General features: G+C 38.2%; 2 protein-coding genes across 5 annotated transcripts in view; one reads left to right on the top strand and one right to left on the bottom strand.

Annotated features, from left to right (window-relative positions):
* The window catches only part of LOC148657391 (uncharacterized), a 311,965-nt gene that overhangs the window by 130,860 nt on the left and 159,930 nt on the right, over window positions 1-21,175 (top strand). The window lies entirely within an intron of this gene.
* The window catches only part of nphp3 (nephronophthisis 3), a 48,115-nt gene that overhangs the window by 3,571 nt on the left and 23,369 nt on the right, over window positions 1-21,175 (bottom strand). For all 4 annotated transcript variants that reach the window (XM_088643624.1, XM_088643623.1, XM_088643625.1 and 1 more), the window contains 12 exons: window positions 20,758-20,840; window positions 17,870-18,008; window positions 17,250-17,414; window positions 15,255-15,349; window positions 14,781-14,903; window positions 13,643-13,832; window positions 11,438-11,679; window positions 10,218-10,293; window positions 8,343-8,470; window positions 4,046-4,286; window positions 2,192-2,317; window positions 1,098-1,213 (listed from right to left, as the gene is read on the bottom strand). In XM_088643624.1, the coding sequence (XP_088499750.1) occupies window positions 1,098-1,213; window positions 2,192-2,317; window positions 4,046-4,286; window positions 8,343-8,470; window positions 10,218-10,293; window positions 11,438-11,679; window positions 13,643-13,832; window positions 14,781-14,903; window positions 15,255-15,349; window positions 17,250-17,414; window positions 17,870-18,008; window positions 20,758-20,840 (1,724 nt within the window). The remainder of the gene's footprint in view (window positions 1-1,097; window positions 1,214-2,191; window positions 2,318-4,045; window positions 4,287-8,342; window positions 8,471-10,217; window positions 10,294-11,437; window positions 11,680-13,642; window positions 13,833-14,780; window positions 14,904-15,254; window positions 15,350-17,249; window positions 17,415-17,869; window positions 18,009-20,757; window positions 20,841-21,175) is intronic.

Genomic DNA, 21,175 nt, shown 5'->3' on the forward strand with positions numbered 1-21,175 from the left:
GAAAATTGCAAAAATGGCCAACTGGTAATTTCCTAATTTTATTCATGATTAATAGGTGGCAAATTGATTTACAACAGAGAAAACAAAAGCCACAAGTGATATAATGTGTAGTACTGCTTAGACCAGGGGTGTGAAATATACACCTCATACAAACTCATTCATCCAGCCTATGAGGCTAGTTTGGTTGGGATTCAATTCTTGCATTGTCTGGGTTACATAGCTCATTACATAGCCTTTGGTGATATTACGGAAATACACAGCACTACATACAGTGTTCTACCTCTCTGCACTCACAGTGTGCCTGTTTGAGAATGTCAAATGGGTTTGACAGGGTTGTGTCTTTTCACAAAAAATAAATACTGCATGACCTATACATAAACATCTCTAAAACCCTGTTTTGCTAAATTGGGACACAATGACTTTTGTTTTGCATTGTATTTAAAGGTACTTTAGGTATGTCACTGTAAAATAAACACTTAAAGGCACTATAAATAGTATTATTGGATAGTGTAATGGTTGTGCCTAATATTTCAATAATTTATATAAGTTTAGCATTGTATTTATTTATACAGTACATATTAATGTAAGGAATGTATGACCCACCTGAAGTACATTTAAATAAAACAAATGCATTTAGTGCTAGTTTCATAAAAATGAAGTGTAAGGACTACCATGTTTAAATTTATCATTCTATCCCATCTTGGAATTTTTTAAAGTATAGGAAATATTTAGTTATCCTTTTTGGTTGTCAACTAATTTTGTGTCAAGTTCATTTTGAATTATGACATTTGCACTCCCATACGTCTCCAATAAACTCCAATGTGCTAATATAACCCTTCTGTTTATTTTTACTGACAAACTGTGTCAGTTATTAAACATACAAGTTCATCTTATCTTTTACAGGTGTGTACATTCTGAATGACTGTGCTACTGTTGCAGTGCATCAAAAAAAAAACATACATCTCTTCTTTTAAATATTGCCATCAACAAAAGGTTTTGACGGAGAGTTCCGGAATGACATTCAGAATTCTGTAAGAGATTCTGCAGGGTTGAGGATTAAGAACATGAAGGAGTAAAGCCCTTCCAATCCCACTCACCTCAGCACAGCCAGGTTCTTGAGAGTCTCACCCACCCGCGGGTGAGACCGACCCAGGCTGTCCTCATAGATCTTCAAAGCTCGCTCATAGAGAGGCAGTGCTTCCATGTGCTGCTTCTGAAAAGGTCATTAAAGCACAGGAAAAGGGGCTGTTGCCTTTAGGTTCAAATAATAAATCAAATTACCAGCAATTTCCACATTCTACAGAAAAAACTGCCTGCATTTGTACTAGAAAAATAAATCCTGATAAAGACAAGTAGCAATAATACCGTTGTTTTCTTCAGCGAGCTAAAGTTACCTGCAGGGATTACGGATCTCCAGGAAAATGAATACAGACCCCAGCTTCAGAATTTATTTTCCATAATATTACACTCACAAAACATTGTGGGTGTTCAGTAATAAAAGGCTTAATACACTTTAGCGACTTTTTTTTTCATTTTGGATTATTTATTTTAAGACATTGATTAGAAATGTTCTAATCATAATATAACCTAAAACCCTAAATAACCTCCTCTTTTGATTGAGCCACGTGGAATCCCCTTTTTACTGTTTTAATTGAGTTCCTATTGTAGATTACCTTAAAAAGAAAAGGTGTTTTACAGGAATGGTTCATACAAGAGAGATTGCACAAATGCTGTTCTTAATAGTAATATTTACTCATGGGATTTAATGGTATATTGCCACATAAAATGGCATTAATAAAGATTTCACAACAAACATAAATCACATTATACACATCACTTTCTATAGCTGCTAATCCAATTCACGATTAAAGAAGCCTGGAGTTTATCTCAAGGTAGGATACTCCCTGATCAGGACACCAGTCACATACACACAGACACAAACACCCACACACTCACAACAGTGTCTGTTTTCCCTGAAGCCAAGTAACCTACCGGGAGCAAAGTGGTGCCCCTAGAGGAAACCCATGCAAAACACAGATAGCACCCCAGGAACTGAACCCAGGGCAGCCTGCACTGTGAGGGAGAAACGCTAACTATTGCGCCACCCTGCTGTCCCATAAACATAAGTTTTTCTGGATAGATGTGAATGTTAACAAGCATTTTGGAAAATGTAATCTAGAAACCCACTCACCAGCTGGCAGTATAACACAGCCAGGTTTACCAAGGCAGTCGCTATACTAGGGTGTTTTGGCCCAAAAGACTTCTCCCGAATCTCAACAGCCAATTCATACAGTGGAACAGCCTTCTCTAATTTTCCCTGTACAACAAAAAACAAAAGATTTTAACTTGAAAGCCAATGTAATTTATAGAACACATTGGTATACAGAAAATGAGCCTATACTAAATGACAGCATACATGATAAGAACACTTGTGTAAATGTTATGAGGTACCTCTCATCGCATTGCTATACTGTCAATAATGTCAACATAAAGAAGTTGTATTTCTGTATTCTATATGATGTATGACTGCATGATGAGTACTGAATATTTCTTTTCATATACATTTTCATAGAACATATACAGTATGTAATAAAAACATTTTATTATTCAAAATCAGGGCAGCTCCACAGAACATAGAAAACAAGAATTTTAGTTAAACTAAAACTGTTTCATCCTAATAAAGCCACAAAAATTTAAAATGTTCTTCAATCTGCACTTGGAGAGAAGAATTTTCTAAAATGTTCAGAAATTAAGAATTGAAGGAAAAGTGTGGAACAACACACAATGGAGTACAAAGGCCTTACCAAGCTTAACGAAAGGAAAGTAATGCTTCCTGAGACTTTAAGAAAGGTGTGCCTTATTTTTTTTACCACCTAAGGATTATACTATGAAGAGTTTAGAAAGTAAAGAAGTATTATTTTTTTAAAAGATTGCAATGCTGGTCATTAGGAAGCCAGTCGGTTTCATCATTGGTGCCACACTGGGCCTAAGCCATCTAGTGCCCTGCTTCAAGACTGAATGTGACCAAATAAGAGATACTGTTGTATGTTGGAATAACTTTCTGCCTTTTATTACTATATGAGCAATCTGGGAGTGGGAGGAACCGCGGCGAGCACTAGTAAAAGTCGACACCCTATTTGAGGGGGTGGAGGCACCGGTGTAAGTTTAGAGAAAATCGAAAAGAAAACACACAAAAGGGGGGAAAACAAAACAAAAAGGAAAAACAGAAAAATGTGCCGCTGGACTTCTAACGGGGAAAAAGAACCCACTCGGCGGTGGGAACCAGACTAGACTTACGCTATCTAACGGGGTCCAGTCTAGAAGAGCAGGGAGCGCAAAGCCAAAACAAAATAAAAAACGTGTGAAAAAGGTCAGCCGGCCCCGGTAGAGATGCATGATGGGACGGGCAAAAAGGCGGCCTTACGCTCATGCACAATCCCCTCCGGGGCTGCCGGAGGAAGTTTCTCCCCTTCCGGGAAGGTGCTCAGTGTGTCTTTAAAGAGCCCTCAGAGCTGTGGCTCGCCCTTGATCAGCCCGTACAGCTGTGGTTACAAAGGCAAGGTGTCGCCCTTCATCAAGGGCTCCGCCTCCACACTGAACACGCCCCTGCCCCCGTGTAATGCCACACTATTAATTGGGATTAATTATTTCCTGATTAGGCAATTGCAAACAAAGCAAGATCAACAATAAATAATTTCTCTGAGTACCCTCAACTAAACAAAAAAAAGACATAAAATACATAAAAAATGAAAAAGTTAAGTTATTTAATTAAGTGGAAAGACTTGTGTGTGTATTTTTTATGAATCTAATGGTTATATTTTTTTTTATTATTTTTATTATTTTTGTACTCTTGCAGATGCTATACGGTATAAAAAAGCACAATATGATTCTCCGATTATTTACTTATACAGTCTTCGCCCTATAAAGTACGTTCCTATAGGGCTAGAAGTTTTTTTTTTTTTCCATCTGATTAGCACCAGCCGGAACTAAAGGAGTTAAAGCCAGTGGCTGTTGTTTTTGTTTTTTTTGAGAGATTGAAATTTACCCTCCTCTTGTAGAGCATAGCAAGGTGTTTGACGGTGTACGCCAGTGAGGGGTGGTCTGGCGACAAGGCTCTTTTCCTGATCTCCAGTGCTCTCTCATACAGCTCCTCTGCCCTCTCGTACTCCTTCCTCTCGCAGTGCAGTGCCGCTAGATTGTTGAGGGACTGAGCGCAGTCTGGGTGGTCTGGCCCCAACACACGCTGCCTCATCTCTAGGGATCGGGAAAGGAAAGCTTTGGCCACCCTAGATTTACAGAAAAAGAAACAGTTATACAATGTCTCCTGGTGTTTACAGCACTCCTGATAAAACAAGTCCAACCTCATTTCGTTTTCTAACCACTCACAGCCAACTGCAGCCTGAGCAGATCAGACCAGACTTTCCTTTCCCCACCAACAGCCTCCAGCGCCTCCAATGCATTCCCAGGCCAGACGAGAGATATAACCCCTCCTGTGTGTCCTGGATCTGCCCTGGGGTCTCTTCCCAGTGGGTCATGCTCAGTGCATCTCCAGCAGGAGCCGCCCAGGGAGCATCATCAGCAAATGCCCAATCCATCTCAACTGGCTCCTCCCGATCTAGAGGAGTAATGACTCTGCTCCTCATTGGCTGCCAAGCTCCCTATCTTCGCCCAATTGAAGGATAAGTACAGAATAACAGACAATGGAGTACAAAAGTCTTATCAGACTTCATTAAATGAATGTGATGCTCTCTGAAACCTTAAAAAAGACGCCCCTTGTTTTTCTTGGCAACTACTGATTATCCTGTAAATACTTCAGAAAGTAAAGCATTCACAGAGACTAAGCCCAGCAGCCCTGGAGAGAAACCTCATTTCCGACGGTTGTACCCGCGATCCCATTCTTACAGTCACTACCTAAAGCTCGTAACCGTAGGTAAGGATATTGACATAGATCAACTGGAAAAATGAGCTTAGTCTGAAAATTGAGCTCCCGTTTCACCACCACAGTTCAGAACAGTGTCTGCATTACTGCAGATTCTGTGTCAATCCGCTGGTCAACTCAGCCCGAAATGGTGACAGAGCCATTGTGTGGGCTCACCTCCCACAAGGCGAAGAAAGGACTTCGGGTGCAGTTCTAGTTGGGGGACAAGCATTGGTGGGACAGATCTGGACAGACTAAACCATGACCAACCTATTTGTAATTATTTTAGTATTTTAAATCACATATACAGATTCATCAGTGAACTCTGGAGTAGTAATCAATCATATTGATCATTCTAATCATTAATATTTTATGATTGTGTATCACTGATTGTGAAAACATTCTCTTACACTGCTGATGAAGGCACTTACAGTAGCTCCAGATATACTGTTGCTGCACCAACCCTGACAAAAAGTCCAATGGGCTGTTTTTAAAGCATTTTAGGAATAGTCTGTATGATACACATTCTAGAGTTATAATGAATTTATACAGCAGTTTGACAAGTCTCAGCAAAAAGAATACTGTAGCATGTGATTAATTTTTTTTTTAAATTTAATTTGATAAACACGATAATTTAGGTACATGCAACTCTTTTACCCAAAGCCACGCGTTGAAGTCAATACCCTGGCTTCTTTCAAGAAACAGTTGGATAAACTCCTTGTATAAATTAGCTACAAACTAGCAAATTAGCTAGATGGGCCGAAAGAACTCCTTTCTTGTAACCTTCTTGAAACCTTTCTTATGTGAGCACTTTGATTGCAACAAGCAAAGTTTCTGACTGGCTCCATTTACAACACACAAACCAAAGTCCAGGTCAAACCTGCAGGTCCCAACACTGCCATATCCTTCCTTCCCCAGGCTTTGAGCAGACAGGGGCAGGGCAACCATTCCCTTCACTCACACAGCACTCAGACAACAACAGTGACAAGCAGAGGAGTTAAACCAAGTAGGAGCAGGGAATATAGCATACCAGCACCAGCAGACCAATAGATGTGCACAACAAACAGAGAAAAAAGACAACTATCTAAGCAACTATTTTTTTCCAATTTCATGAATCCATAATAACACATTATGACATAACACCAGGAATACAAACTGATAATTTACAGTATATACTGCAACAGATACCTGTTATCACTGAACAGGAAATATCAACACTAAGCATAGAAACAGATATAAGAGTAAAAATAACTACACAGTGGACAGAGTGACGCAAGCATTCACAAGAGACCTCCTAGAAAACTTAAGCCTTTAATTTGCATTTCCGGGCCAGGCTACAATGGTTGTAATGTACTAATTGTGACGTACAGTGAAATATGGTGCTATAACAACATGTATTGTAGCTGCACATACAGTACTATAGTCTAGAGAAAATATTAATAATAGTTTTAGAAAAAAAATGTAAAATAACAAATATAGTTCAATAATGAATAATCTATTAGGAATAATTTTTGAAACGTTAGGTCTGAACAGGGGTGAATGAAAACTGCAACTGTATTTTATCTGAACGTTTAAAAGTACAGCGTCTTAGTGTTTTTTAAACATAACATCATGATAACACATTGCTTATGATGGCAACAAATGTATTATTTATATTTTTTATAAATAATTTGATAAAATATTAATAATTCATTAAAATGTTAAATCTTATTGCAGTACTGTCCAAAGTAATAAAAATAAGTGTTTATGGAGTAACATCTGTTCCCTCAGATAACACAGAATGTTATTTAAGATTTATTATACTATATTGCAATAGCATGTTTAAAATATGGACTAAGATCTAAAAACGTGTCTGTGAGGTTCCTTTGTTTTCAAAATAAATATTAAAATGTTAATGACTGACTTAGAAGAGTAGAACGTTGTTTGAATTTATGCAAACTTTTAACCCGAGTCGAAGCCATGATTAATTGCTTTATAATATCTAGTTAAAATCCACTCCATTATTTTTTCAAGTTGCTATTATGTCCTGTACTTTCAGGTGCCTCCATGCTTGTCCAATATAAGTCAGACCACTCAGGCATTTAAGCAGATATTTCACACGAATTGAATTAATGCAGAAGTACATATCGTTGACCTGAACGTGCATTATTATAGAATTCAAGATTCAAAGTTTTTAGAACTATATTTTTTTTTTGGAGATATTGAACATTTCTTTTCATTTTCAACTATTTTAAAGGGGAAACGTAGGCATACTTGTAGAAATGATAGGAAGGAAATACTATTTACTGTATGTCTGGGAACTCACCTTATACCTAGGGAAGCATTTGACAATTGTTTTTTAAAGAGGCATATTCTTCCCTCTTCTATCCTAGACTGGAATCCTGCCTATACTGTCTTGCTTCAGTTCTCTAACTCAGAGATTATTTTATGCCTCCTGACCCCACCACCTCCTTGCCTGTTTTACAGATAAAATATGAATTTTATTTTATATGCATCCCTATCATCTTCCTTTAGCCATGTTTCAGTTATTCCTAAAATGCCATTGTGACCTTATTATGGAGTATTGAGTTATTGAATTTTACTGTGCTACTACTTTGCATCCACACTTCCCCAACGTATCAGTGACCCTCTGGTTCAAAAGCAACTTGTCCTGCTTATACCGGACCCATTCATTCCAAAATGACCCCCAATAACACTTGAAACCATGAACCATGATCCATCACATCCTAGTAAAACGCCATGACACATAAGATGACACAACAGATGACATTAGCCAGCAGCCGTATCACCCTGCAACTCACGACCTACTGAAGCACAGCAGGTGTGAGCCTGGTCAGTACCTGGATGGGAGACCTCCTGGGAAAAACTAAGGTTGCTGCTGGAAGAGGTGTTAGTGGGGCCAGCAGGAGGCGGTCTGTGGTCTGTGTGGGTCCTAATTCTCCAGTATAGTGACAGGGACACTATACTGTAAAAAGGCGCCATCCTTCAGATGAGACCGAGGTCCTGACTCTCTGTGGTCATTAAAAATCCCAGGCCGTTTATTGAAAAGAGTAGGGGTATATCCCTGGGGTCCTGGTCAAATTTCCCCTTGACCCTTAACAAGCATGGCTTCCTAATAATCCCCATCTATGAAGTGGCTTCATTACTCTGTTCTCCTCCCCACTAATAGCTCGTGTATGGTGAGCGTTCTGGCGCACTATGGATGCTGTTGCATCACCCAGGTGGATGCTGCACATTGGTGGTGGTGGAGGAGAGTCCCCATTACCTATAAAGAGCTTTGAGTGAAGTGTCCAGAAAAGTGCTATATAAGTGTAAACAATTAATATGAATTATTACTATTGGTCAATGAAGTGTGTTGACGAAGAACACAAGAAGAAACAATCTGATCATTTCCATGAAAGGTATAAAGATATAAACAACTCACTCTAGGTTGTTCTGCAAGTAGTAGAGCACGCCCAGCTCATTAAGGGTTCTGGCGTTGTCCGCGGTGTCGCTGCCCAGAGTCAGCTCCTCCAGCTGAAGGGCCCGGCGCTGCAGGAGGGTGAACCCATACTGCGGAGGACGAGAGTCATGCTCATTTTCCAACATACTACTTTGCACACGTTTTACTGCAAAAATCTAAAAATTGAATAGCTACCCCATCCCCCCAAAAGTAATATGTACAGTACAATCCCTTATACTTTTAGTTTATTTAGAGCCACCAATTAATTTTGTTATGCTGACTTGTAACAGGGTTCCTGTCCAGACTTTGGTCATATGAACCAGCAGTAATCGCTGACTTGGTCAATACCTCTTAATCGGGGATAGAAAATTAACGATTGGGTCTGTCAGTGATAATTATTCTCTTTGAAAAGCTGCTTTCGATATCATAAAAGAAAATAAAATTCTCCTCTTAGGAGAGAGAAGAAAAGACGTGCACATACAGTGCTATAATGCTTGGGCAAGGTTCTGCAACGATTGCTGAACACCCGTGTGACCATGGTGGCAATGATAGTATTATTGCATGTCCACATGGCTGTCAGGGAAGCAAGGACCAAACCAAATCCCTTGCCTTAGTATGCACTGAAGCAGAGGTCACCGGATATTCGACTTGGAAAACTTGAGAGCCACCATTAAAGGCGCTATATAAAATAAAGTTTATTATTATTATTACAACACTCAAAACGGAATGGATTATTGTCTGTCACAACCACATACAAGGTAAAATGAGGACACTGAGGCAGATTCCTCTGACCAGCCAACTTTCCTCTCCTCACTTTTAACCCTATTTTGAAAGCACAATTCAAGAAAGATTTAGAAATAAATTAATAAGTATTTCTGCAATTGTGTCACGGAATACCTCTGTCAGCATGAAGCACAGAATTAAGGATATTATGTATGACTTCTATTCATCAGGAGCATGCTGGATAATGTTATAGTGAAAAAAAATGTCCTGGATAAAACAAATTCCCAGATCACCAGATTTAAAACAGTCAAGATTTCACAGCTGGCTCCTGGTCGCCAAATAGAAGCGAGAGCAATTAAGGGCAGAACCAGTGATCCCCAGATTTTACATGCATCCCAGCAGGTACCAAAAGCAGCACAATTCAGAAGAAGAGGAATATTAAGTAAGCCTAAGTCAGAAACCAACAGCAAATCATTAGCTCCCTTAACAGGTGCTATCGTGGATCCGTTTCACTGTGCATACCCCGACTGAAAAGGTTCAAAGAGTTCACTGGATGCAAGATGAGATTGTAATTGAGCTGCCACCACCCATTCCAAACATTTTGAGAGAAATTATAAATAGGACAGTTATTGTTTTTTAACATAAAAGTGGCAGCAGATGGTTTTAAGCCATTATGAACAGTAGTAGGCTGTATAGTAGTTAGTGACAAATAGAAAAAGAGCACAGAAGCTAGCTTTAAGGAGATGAGTACAAACCGAGTCCAGGACACAGGTAAGAGGCCTCATTTAACTACCACCTTAGTTACCTAGGCAGTATTAAAAGCAGTATTAACATACATATTATGTATTTTGTTGTGAATCATTTTCAGGGATATACTGCATTATTCATGAAGGAGAGGAGAGGCAGACTTGCAAACTTACTGTATGGATCAAATATTTTATTGGTAGGTGGAAAAGGATTAAAGGATTATTGCAAACCCTTTCAACAATATTATAATTACAGAAGAGTCCGTAGACTTGCTGATGTCATTTGTAAGCTTGCAGAAGAACAAGAATCAATACTGTCTTCATGCACAACTACTCAAAACATCACCTTTCTAGGGTAACTATAATAAGCATTCCTTTCACTCCTTACCATGTTCCCTCTTTGACGAGCAGTCTTCTGTCTTATCTTTAAAGACCTCTTCCTCAGTTTTTCAGCTTGTTCAAATCTGGAAAGGCACAACAGACTACTGCTGAAATATCATCTTCCCCAGTCCACTCAAGAAACAGGTCCCATCTATCGCAGCGCGGTGTCTCTGTGGGCAACACTAAAACTGGAAAGGAATGACATAGCTACAGCACACTGCACTGGCTAAGACGATATTCAGTCCAGTAATATGTCATGTCATTTGCAAAACCACTTTATACCATACGGTGTCACAGGAAGCAACGAGCACAAGGCAGGGTACACCCTGGACGGGGCGCCAGTCCATTGCAGGGAAAGTGCTAGCCAGTCATACATGGGGACAATTTGGAGGCCACGGTAAAGGCCGAGGGGGGAAATTTGGCCCGGACACCTGGATAACTACCTACTCTTATCGAGAAATCTTTAATGACCATTGAGAGTCAGGACCTCGGTGTAACGTCTCATCCGAAAGACAGTACCACTACAGTAGAGTGTCCCCGCCACTATACCAGGGCATTAGGACCCACACAGACTGCAGGGTGGGCGCCCCCCGCTGGCCCCACTAACACCTCTTCCAGCAGCAACCTTAGTTTTTCCCAGGAGGTCTCACATCCAGGTACTGACCAGGCTCAACCCTGCTGAGCTTCAGTGGGTAGCCAGTTGAGAGCTGCAGGGTGATATGGCTGCAGCCCAGACCAGTAATATGTATAGAATAAATTAAAAAATAAGTGATTGCCTTTTTAATTGCTGCAATTATTAAAATACTGCATCAGTAAGTACTTGCTGCGGTTTTTTTCTATTTCATTCATATTTGGTGAAGTTAACTTGTATCTATGGAAGAACCCTCATTTCCATGTTATGCATTATATTCACATATAACAGCTGCTTTTGTTTGTTATAATTTACTCATGTTTTTGCATTTACTTAACCTTAGAAACAAGTAATAAGTTACATGCACTTCAAATTGGGTTAAAATGCTATTAATCTTACTTGTATTCACTCTAATTCGTACCAGAACAGATCTGGTTATCCATTTCTCTATTATTTGTATTTATCCATTAGAAAAGACCATATTGTTACACAACTATTTATACAAATCAGAGCAACACCAACATGTGGTCTTCTCTTATCTTTCGGTCAAATTTACTTGAATATGACTACTGCAGGTCAAAACTAGATTACCATACTTGTTTTGTTTCTGGTACAGTATTGTGAGAGAGTCCAATTCACGAGCCACTCTGGGGTGATCTGACCCATAGGCATTTTCACTGATCTCCAGGGCCTGTTTGTACAGTTGCTCGGCATTGCCAAACTTCTTCCACTGCACATAGACCCCAGCCAACTGGTGTAAAGACTGAGCCACGCTGGGGTGGTCAGGGTCCAGTGCTGTCTCTCGTATCTCCAGTGAGCGCTGTAAGGGAGCCACAGCCTGTATAACGATAAAGTCCAGAGAGAGTTCATGAAAATCTGAACATGGAAAAAAAAAACATTTAAGACTTCATTTTTTACACAGCAGAGTTAAGAGTGTCAAAATAAAAGAGGGAACAATCATTTAATATTCAGCCCTACCGTGTTTAGAAGAACAACTTTGATAGAAATTATTAATGACTGCAAAAAGCAGTTGATAATGTTTGGTATGCCCATTTTAACGTAGCATTCCTCCAGAGTTTGCTGAATCAATATTAAAAATATATAGCCCCAATTTAAGATGTGATGAAAACATAAGTTATTAGCAATTTTATACAATCATTCAAAAGAACCTTGTATAACTTTACTGCTACTACTATTTACTACTAATACCAATTCCTACTTTACCAGTTTGCTTATTGCTTATTGGTTTAACACAATATGTTCTGTCCCTAAACCTACTGTATATGATATAATACTAAATAAGCCACTGCTGTCCATAACCATATGCAGTGGGTTTTATTTAGTTTATTACTATGGTGAAAGCATAAAATGTTCTCTACAAATTGAAAGGGACAAATTATATTAATAAATAACTACAGTGATTTTACAAAAAATACACATACTGAATATCCCACAGTAGTACAGTTTAATAAGAAATAAATAACTGCAATTAAACCCATAAGGTGGCTTTTTCACATATAGAAGATATAATATTTTGGGTAGACAGAATCTTAACTGTTTTCTGCTTATGTGTCAAAATCCCATGTTGATTTATTTACAAAAGGCAAGAACAAGCATATTATTATATAAAAGTCTTGAGTTTCACAAAAATAACAAAAGTGGAAACTAGAATAAGTGTCATCACACTGCCATGGAGAATGTTGCAGACTTCTACAGATATCTAATATGAACTAAAACAACAGAAGATAAAAATGTGCTGACAGCTTCAAGTGTTTTAACAGAAAAATAAATAAATCTGAAAATGGAACCCAAATAGTTTAATTATTTTGGGACTCATTTAGCTGTGGAGTCTTATTTCTTAAAACAAAGGTCTCATTAGCACAACCTTAGAAACACAGATAGTTCCACTGTACTTAAAGGTACTTATCAGTTCTAATTGCTATTTGCACTTCTTTCAAAGCTACTTGAAAGTGTTCCAGTATGATGTTCTTTGCTCTTTCTCAGTCTGAAACTCAGTTTTAGGTGTTTTATGATAGCAATGTGTGCCTTAACTGAGATGGACTTCAGGCATGCAATATCCATATTACTGTATGTCAATAATGTAGATACACTGTAGCTCTTAGATAATAAGCACAATGGTACATTTGTAATCAAAGTGGAGATTTAAAATCTGAAAAACTACAAGGTCATGGAATCTTAAATCATGAAAAGAGATGATACATTAGTACCAATTCAACACATGCAGGCAAATGTAGGATAACTTCATAGGTTGCACTTGTGCAATAAGCCTTGATTTTTATCTCAGAAAAGGCATAATGTTGTATTTACATGTTACAGGTTGTTTTCAAATTCCATTCTGCCTCAAACTCTGCTAGTGAACACAGAATAATATATGCTTACCCTAGACAAATCCCAACTAATCTGACTGAGAGAAAGGAACATTTAAAGTTGTTTTTAACTTTAATCCACATTTAATCCACAAAATAAACTTTTGTCATAAACTGAATTATACTTTCTTGGAAACGTGTCTAAAAGGCTGTTAAAAAACATTTAGCCAACCTTTTTATTTTTTAGATTTTTTAGTGTTATGTCTGTCAAAAGCTTGATGAAACAAAGTATATTTTTAAAAGAAATTCAGAGGTAAATGTATACTTTGCAGAAGAATACGTTTTTCATCTTAGGGTCTTTTACATTTTTTTCAGCTGAGCTTGAAGCTATAGATTTCACAACAGCACTCAATGCGCTTAAAACAAGATGTGCACTGTGTCTCCAAGATTCAGATACAGACGAAGTGCTGGTACCTGACTGAGAAGACCCAGATCCTTCAGGAATCGTCCTAGGGTTTCGTAAAGGTTGGCCAGTTGGGTCCTGCTATCCTCGCTCTCACAGCTCTTCTCGTATTGCTTCAGTGAGTCAAAATACTCGCTGGCCATGGAGTTTTTGTCCTTCCCTACATACTGCCAATAGGCCAGCAACTGTGAAAAATGACCCCTACACAGAGCACAAGCAAAACAAAAAATATATAAATAAACAGATGAATGAATCATAATACAAGGGACTGTTTCACACATTTTTCTACAAACAATTGTGGGGGCAAAAATTAATGTGGCGACTAATCTGATGCTAAGCTGACTGACTTCAATTCGGTCAGCAAGGTGATTCATAAGATGCTGATAGGGGTTTCATGTCAGGCCCCTGTCTTGGTAGGTGAAGGATCCAAAGATGGTAGGCAGAAAGTGTACAATATAAATCAAGGGACATTATGTTAAAACTGTATAAAACACTAGTAAGGCCCTGTCTAAAATATTGTGTATAATGCTGCTCATAATGTTATATAATTTTATTGTGGCTCTGAAATCCATCTAGATAAGAGCAACCAGATACATCTGGGGCTTAAGGGAACGTCTTACAGTGACAGGCTGAACCTTCAGAGTCTTGAACATAAAAACTTTGAGAGGACCTGATACAAGTACATGTATGCAAAATCCTCAAAACACAAAGTCAAATCTGAATAATTGTTAAGACTAAACAGTGAAACTAAGACTAGTGGGAAACTACATGGAGGTGCATTTAAAATCAAAAGCAGTTGACACGATTTTACCCCAAAACAACAAGCTACCCAGCCATGGTGTTGAAGTCAAAATCCGAGTTTCTTTCAAGAAACCATCAGGATGAGATCCTTGGATCAATTAACTACTACCATAAGGTATAGAGGGGACAAATGGCCTCTTCTTATTTGTAACCATTCTTATGTTTTTATGTCAAACTAAACCTGTCCACTATGAAGTTCCCAGGCAGTTTTAAAAGTGGGAAATTCAAGGGGGTTTCTAGGCACAGCCTGAAAGCCTATTTGCCACACATGAAAACACTCAGACATAAATGTGTTACATGTTTTTATAATGAATAAAGAAACTAATGAAAGTAATGCGCTCTCTTAACCTTTTATAAAGATTCTGGGAGATGAACAGGTTAAGCAGACTACTGTGTAGCTTTGGTTTCTCTTCCTGCTGCAGAAACAACCATGGCAACTCGTCCGCGACCCTCCACGTCACTCTGTCCTGGCTACAAAATCAGAAATGGTGGAAGTGAGATACCAACAGACACAAACCCATAATTCCTCATTCAATGAAAAGTGAACCCACACAATACTGATTTCACATAAGTTAGAACCCATGAAAAGTATCGCATCCCCCTCACAGAAAACCAGAAGAGAACTGTGGCTTGCCCGAGAAGGAAAGGTTTCCTTTACTATCAAAAACTCACTTTCAAAAGACGATTAGATAACAAACTAGCTGTGTCTCACTGTTTCTGAGTAATGAGTGATAACTTAGGATGATGATATGCTCTAAGACTGAAAAGATACAGAACAACGAATGTGATTTATTCATTTTTATCATATAGCTCCTTACACACCTGAGCTGTTGGCTGAAGTACTGGATGAGTTTCTCTCTGTGTATAGAAGAATTAAGCTTTCCGTTCATGTACTCAAGTCTCACTGCCTCCCAAGCCTAGGATAAAAAAAAAACATCAATTTAAATTCCTGTCACACAGCCCAGATTTAGAGGGTGATATCATTTTATGTAATACACGATCTTGTTCTAGGATGTAAACGACTGAAGATATCCGTAGATCGCTGGCACATAAGATTGGGAAGCACTTTACGCTGAAATTCTCATAACCCTCAGCTGCAGCTCTGACCAACTCCAAAGGTTTTTGTGGCTGAAAGGAAATGCATATAACCCTCAATATATAAAGCTACACCACCATCTTCACAAGGATACCACGATGAGACAGGAGGGACTAATATAGAAATTGAGAATATATTTATTCAGAATTTCTATATAGAAATTGTCATATTTCCTAAATTGGAATTGTTGACAAATTACCAATTGGTACCACTGCTATACTTTAAAGTTCTGTAGCATTAAAGACATGTATCTACAGTATTGTTTGGCTTTCAGATATTAGAAGTTATGATTTCTTCCCACTATTGAAACTGTTCATGTTTGGAGACCAGGAAACATTGTACTAAGCATCCTTACTTGCACTGGGATTGAATTTGTGGCAATAATTTGGGTCCTGTGTGAACCAAATTATGTACTGGCCTGTATATATAGTTTTTAAAACACTTTCAAACTCATCTATTTATGAATCACTGGATTAATTGAATTTAAAACTTAAAAATTGCTAAGATATCCAAAAACCTTCTAAGAGAATTCTGGCACCTTAAATGAGTCATAAACCATTTTGAGAAACATGACCATCACACATACAGTATTGTTACTGCTTATAACCTGGCAGTTTACTCCAAAATTTACAGGTATAGTTCTAGCACCAAAAGGATGAAAATTATGATGCTGCATAAAGCAAGACAGCCTCTTGGCCACCATCTTTTTTGTACATCATTGATAGATGGACCATTACAGTAACTCCCACTGTTTTAAAATTGTACAGTCAATTATTTCCAAACATGTTAAGTATTTTTTCACTGAGCATACCATTAATGTCTCATGCACTTTCCAATTGTACCAAGATGGCTGCATGATCACCATTTTGTTCTTGCATCTCAAACTCAGTCTTAGGGATGACTAAACCAATTGAACTGAAGATTTAGCACATTCCATCTGCTACTGATACTGATACAAAGTACTGACTTCCCATCAGCCACCACAAGCCATCAACGGCTAGGCTTCTAACAAATTTCTTCTGCTCAAGGGCTGTTTGGCCAATGAACTACAAAGCATGGCAGATAGTATTCTTGTAACAATGCAACTAACATATAGCAAAACACTGTTCCTTCCCCAACCATAATGCCTGCCTGACAAAATGAAAACTACAGCCGTCTTGGGTTCCACAGCACAGACTGACGTGGCTGGTTTCATAATGCCGAAACATAATTTAAACCTGCATCTCACAGGTTGCAATGATCCTTTTAAAACCCTCACAATGTCATCACCTGTTTGGCGAAAAGCAATCCTGAAATAGGAATCCACAATTTTATTCACATCTATGAGCATCCTACAGTAAACCACAAACAACTGCAAAAACGGTTTCGCCAAAAAAAGCATGTCAGCACTCCATTCAGTTCTATGGAGAAACAGAAATTTTGGTAATACTTTATATAAATGTTGCTGCATTTATACAAGACATTATAACCACGTCCACAATACTTTACATGGATATGCACAGATGACATAATGTGTGCAGAAGAGGTCATGACGTTTGTTTTAGTATCTTTCCTAGTACTTGGTATGATTAATTACTAGTGTATTAAAACAAACACCTTTTGGGGTCATAAGAAACACTAGGTACGGTTTTAAAGTTTTTCAGAAAAAACTTTTGAATTACCCACCAGTGACAACTTTTATGGAATGTAACCTTACAACCACACATAGGACTTAATCCCACCTGAAAATGCTGAAACTTGATCAGTCCACAGCCAAAGGTCACAAAGCACAGGTTCTGCAGCTTGTGCAGAAGACAGGCGGACACTGGGAAGGTCAGGTCAGGAAACATATCCAGCACCTCAGACTCACTCACTCCATTGTGACTCATAGAGACTAGACACACCATCTGAGCACAAAGAAATGATATCTTTCATTACTTCATTACAGCTTTTAGAAATCAATATAAAATTATCTTGCCAACTTAATCTTTATACTGTAATTTGCCACGCTCATTAAAAAGTAATAGAAATTATGAAAGCTCTACAAATGAACATTGAAATTTTAAACCTCCTTAGAAGCTAGATTAGATTGGAGCTATATTTGCTTTCAAGTAAAAAGAAAAGTTTGAAAAGAGCATCTTCCTTTACCTTGCTTTATTAGTGAAACACGTAGGAAAAGTACTAGTCATTTACTAGTGATAACATGTAATAAGTACCGAGGTAGGGTTGTCTATAATCTCTTCAGTCCTAGTCATAAACATAATGTATAATGCAGTAATACATGGTTACTCTAAAATAAAATACAACCAAAACTCATCCATGACTCCTTGGATAACATTAAGAGTCAATTGGAGCAGCAAACCTCTCTCATGATGTGCTTCTCTCTCTCTGTGCACAGTGTATTCTGTACCACTCTCAGCCCCAGCCTGTAAAGGGACACTGTGTCCTGGCACTGAAAGCACTGTTCAAGGGCAGCATCCATACTCCACACTGTTGGGATTCTGACAACATAGGAGAAAAACAGGTCAAGGTCACATATTCTTTTTATAGTAAGAAATGCTGAGAAATGAAACACAGCATTTTTTATAATGGAGATAAAAAACATCAAATTACATTTACCACAATTATAAAAAAACAATTACTGGTCTCCTGTACAGGAGAAAATACTATATTAAAACTATAGTTTCAGCAAAAATATTAAAATGCTTTTATTTAATATACACAAAAATATTATTTGGGAAGCCTCATTCTTCCCCAACCTCTTTGTTTACCTAGTCTTCCTCTTGAACAGACAGCTGCAATGGTGGTGTCATTAATGGAGCCTTGTTGAATTTTATCTCATTTTCGAGCCCCATATACAGTAGTTCCCTCTCTGACATTTAGAAAGGTTCATTCCGGAAGGATGTCAGCACTGCCATGACCTCCATCCATTTCTGAACCACTTTATCCAATATAGGGTCACAGTGAAGAAGTGCCTACCAGCATCTTTGGACAGTGGAGGGAAACCAGGGGGAGACCCAGGCAAACATGGGGAGAACATGCAAAATCCACACAGAGAGCACCCCAGCACGCTATTGTATCAATATTATTCAAAAAAGGATCCCAAGCTTTTCTGTTTCTGATTTGCTAGCTTCATTCCAGGGAGTTCTAAATCCAAGGACAATCCCCAGATTCTCCACATTACACATACAATATGTTAATGCCGAAAGGGTGTTAACACGAAAAAATGGTCATCCCGGTTTGCTTGTTTCAAGGGGTATGATCCTGGGCTGCCTACTTTCAACATTGTTCTTTACCTTGTTCATTAGTCTACTATTTTGACCTCTGCTTCTTTCCATTTTTATGATAACCATATTCAATAAAACCGTCACCATTTCTCCTTACTGAAGATCTACAGTTATAAGCAGAACACAATCCCTCTTCACTGCCTCATCTACTATTTCTGATGATTGTGGTGCTCTTTCAAGGTATAAAATGTAATTGGTCCACATCAGCATTATTGTCAGAGGTCCATTATTTTGGACAGTACCCGATTGTGCCACAGGTCAAACACTTCAAATATCTTGGTATTGAATTTTATTCTTCATTACACATCTTTTAAATAAACAAAATTAATTACTTGTAAACAGACTTGAAATTACATTTGTAATTTTGGTTCTTACTTGAACCCAGGTCTCTCCAGTCTCATATCTCCAAATAAAAACTTCTATACTGTCTTGCTTGAATTTTTTAGTTCTATAGTTCCTCTTTCTTCCCATTAGGGAGGAGATGGAGTGCACAGTAGATTTTCTAAATTCATATGGAATGGAATGCGGCCATATTTAAAATTTTCCACTGGGGACTGTTTGACTCTCTTTGCTTTGTATTCACAGACTGATTTAATCTTTAGTCTTGATGTTCTCGTAATTTTGAAAGGAAGCCTGATCTTAGCTTTCAAGAGATAATTTATTGCCGTTTCCCTTAGGCATTGCAGAATGCATTTTGGCCCCACAATTACATGGTGAATTATGATTTGGCATGCAGTAGAAAGATTCACAAAGTTATTTCATTGCATTTATACTCTCCTATTTTCCATAATCATAAACTCCTTACAGGCAATTCATGATTCTCTGCACACATTCCAGTACTTTTAGTGAAAGTGGCCTTTTCAATTTTCCTACAATTTCAATTTATGCTGCCTGGCTCCTTTTTCCTGTTGTTACATCCGTCTCTGTTCTGTAAAGGACACTATTGTCATCCCTGGGGGATTCACGGGCATAACAAAGGGGAAATCTTCCTCTATATGTGTCTATGTGCCTTCTATTAAGAGTCATACTAACTCTTAGCAGGTTTCATACTTGAAAACACTTCCTATGCCAACATATAGGATCATTAGCATTCAGCTTTCGAAAAACATACAGTAAACATTAAATGATTAACCTATTTTTCTTTATTTCTCTTCAATGCTACCATATCAAACTAGCGCTTCATCACTTGTGTACTAATTGTCCAAAGAGCACTGGGAACCTATCAACACATTTGGGAAATCTCCAATTTTGAAGACCGCTTTCGTCCTCTTCCCTAATAGGCTCATTAATATTGATGCCTCATATGAAGCCTCCTTGTCCTGTGTTACATCGTTGGCATGGAAATGTCTACTGCTTGATCCCTGGTGCCAGAGGGGGATCAATAGAGGCCTCAAGTGCCGCTTCTCACTCCATACATTCTTAGTGCTCTGTGTTGCTTACTGCTGCCACAGCTGTCTAACTCATGCGTGTGGGTCCTTTGGTTGAAAACAGGAAGGGGGGCAGTGCCCGGCAAGGGGCTGTAGCATGAGATAATTTTGATCTGTGTTTGTGTTATCAGCAAAGATAACTGTCTGGCAATTAAGGAACAAATAAAGGTTTATTCCATGCTGAAAAGAAAAGAAGCATTTCAGCTGTGGAGCCTTCTTTGGGTAAAGCTGAAGAACGCTCCACAGCTGAAATGTTTCTTTTTCAAATGTTTCAAAAAGAAACACTGTTTCTTTTTTTCTGTTTTCAGCATGGAATAAACCTTTATTTGTTCCTTTGCAGCCTATACATGCTGACGCAACTACTTACTTGTCTTACAGTTAGTTCAAAGTTGCATCACCTGGTCAAAATAAGCATAGAAAACTTATTTTCTGTCCCATAATGGATATATTAAACTTCACAGAGGTAGCTATAGTCACAATCAAGATGTAGAAATCAATGATAAAGCAATTTATTTAAATAAAATAGTTTCACTTACCTGGTTACCAATCTAGCCAGCAGGGTGACGTACAAGGCATTGCATGTTGTGGCAGAGCGACAATGTCTTTCCAGTTTCTTCTCCTGTCCAAATCACCAAAAAACTGAACTGAGACTCCGATGTGAACCACCTCTTTAACCATCAATAATAAAATCTTCACTATTTCTCCAGAGCAAGTAAATGTACTGTATCTGTAATGGTACATTTGGTAACAAGAACTGCTATTTCTGCACCCATGAGAGAGTTCGCTACAACACGTTCCATAAGTCATTTAATTACAAAAATCTTTAGACACTGCATTTGATAGGGTATGAAGATCATTTCAAACAACATCCACAGCTTTCAAAAAGTGACTGGTTCATAATCCACCTGATTACTGTCAAAACTATCAACATCCTGACTTCTCATTGACACTACA

Source organism: Lepisosteus platostomus, chromosome 8, assembly GCF_059453375.1.
Source record: "Lepisosteus platostomus isolate fLepPlt1 chromosome 8, fLepPlt1.hap1, whole genome shotgun sequence".
Classification (NCBI taxonomy): domain Eukaryota; kingdom Metazoa; phylum Chordata; class Actinopteri; order Semionotiformes; family Lepisosteidae; genus Lepisosteus; species Lepisosteus platostomus.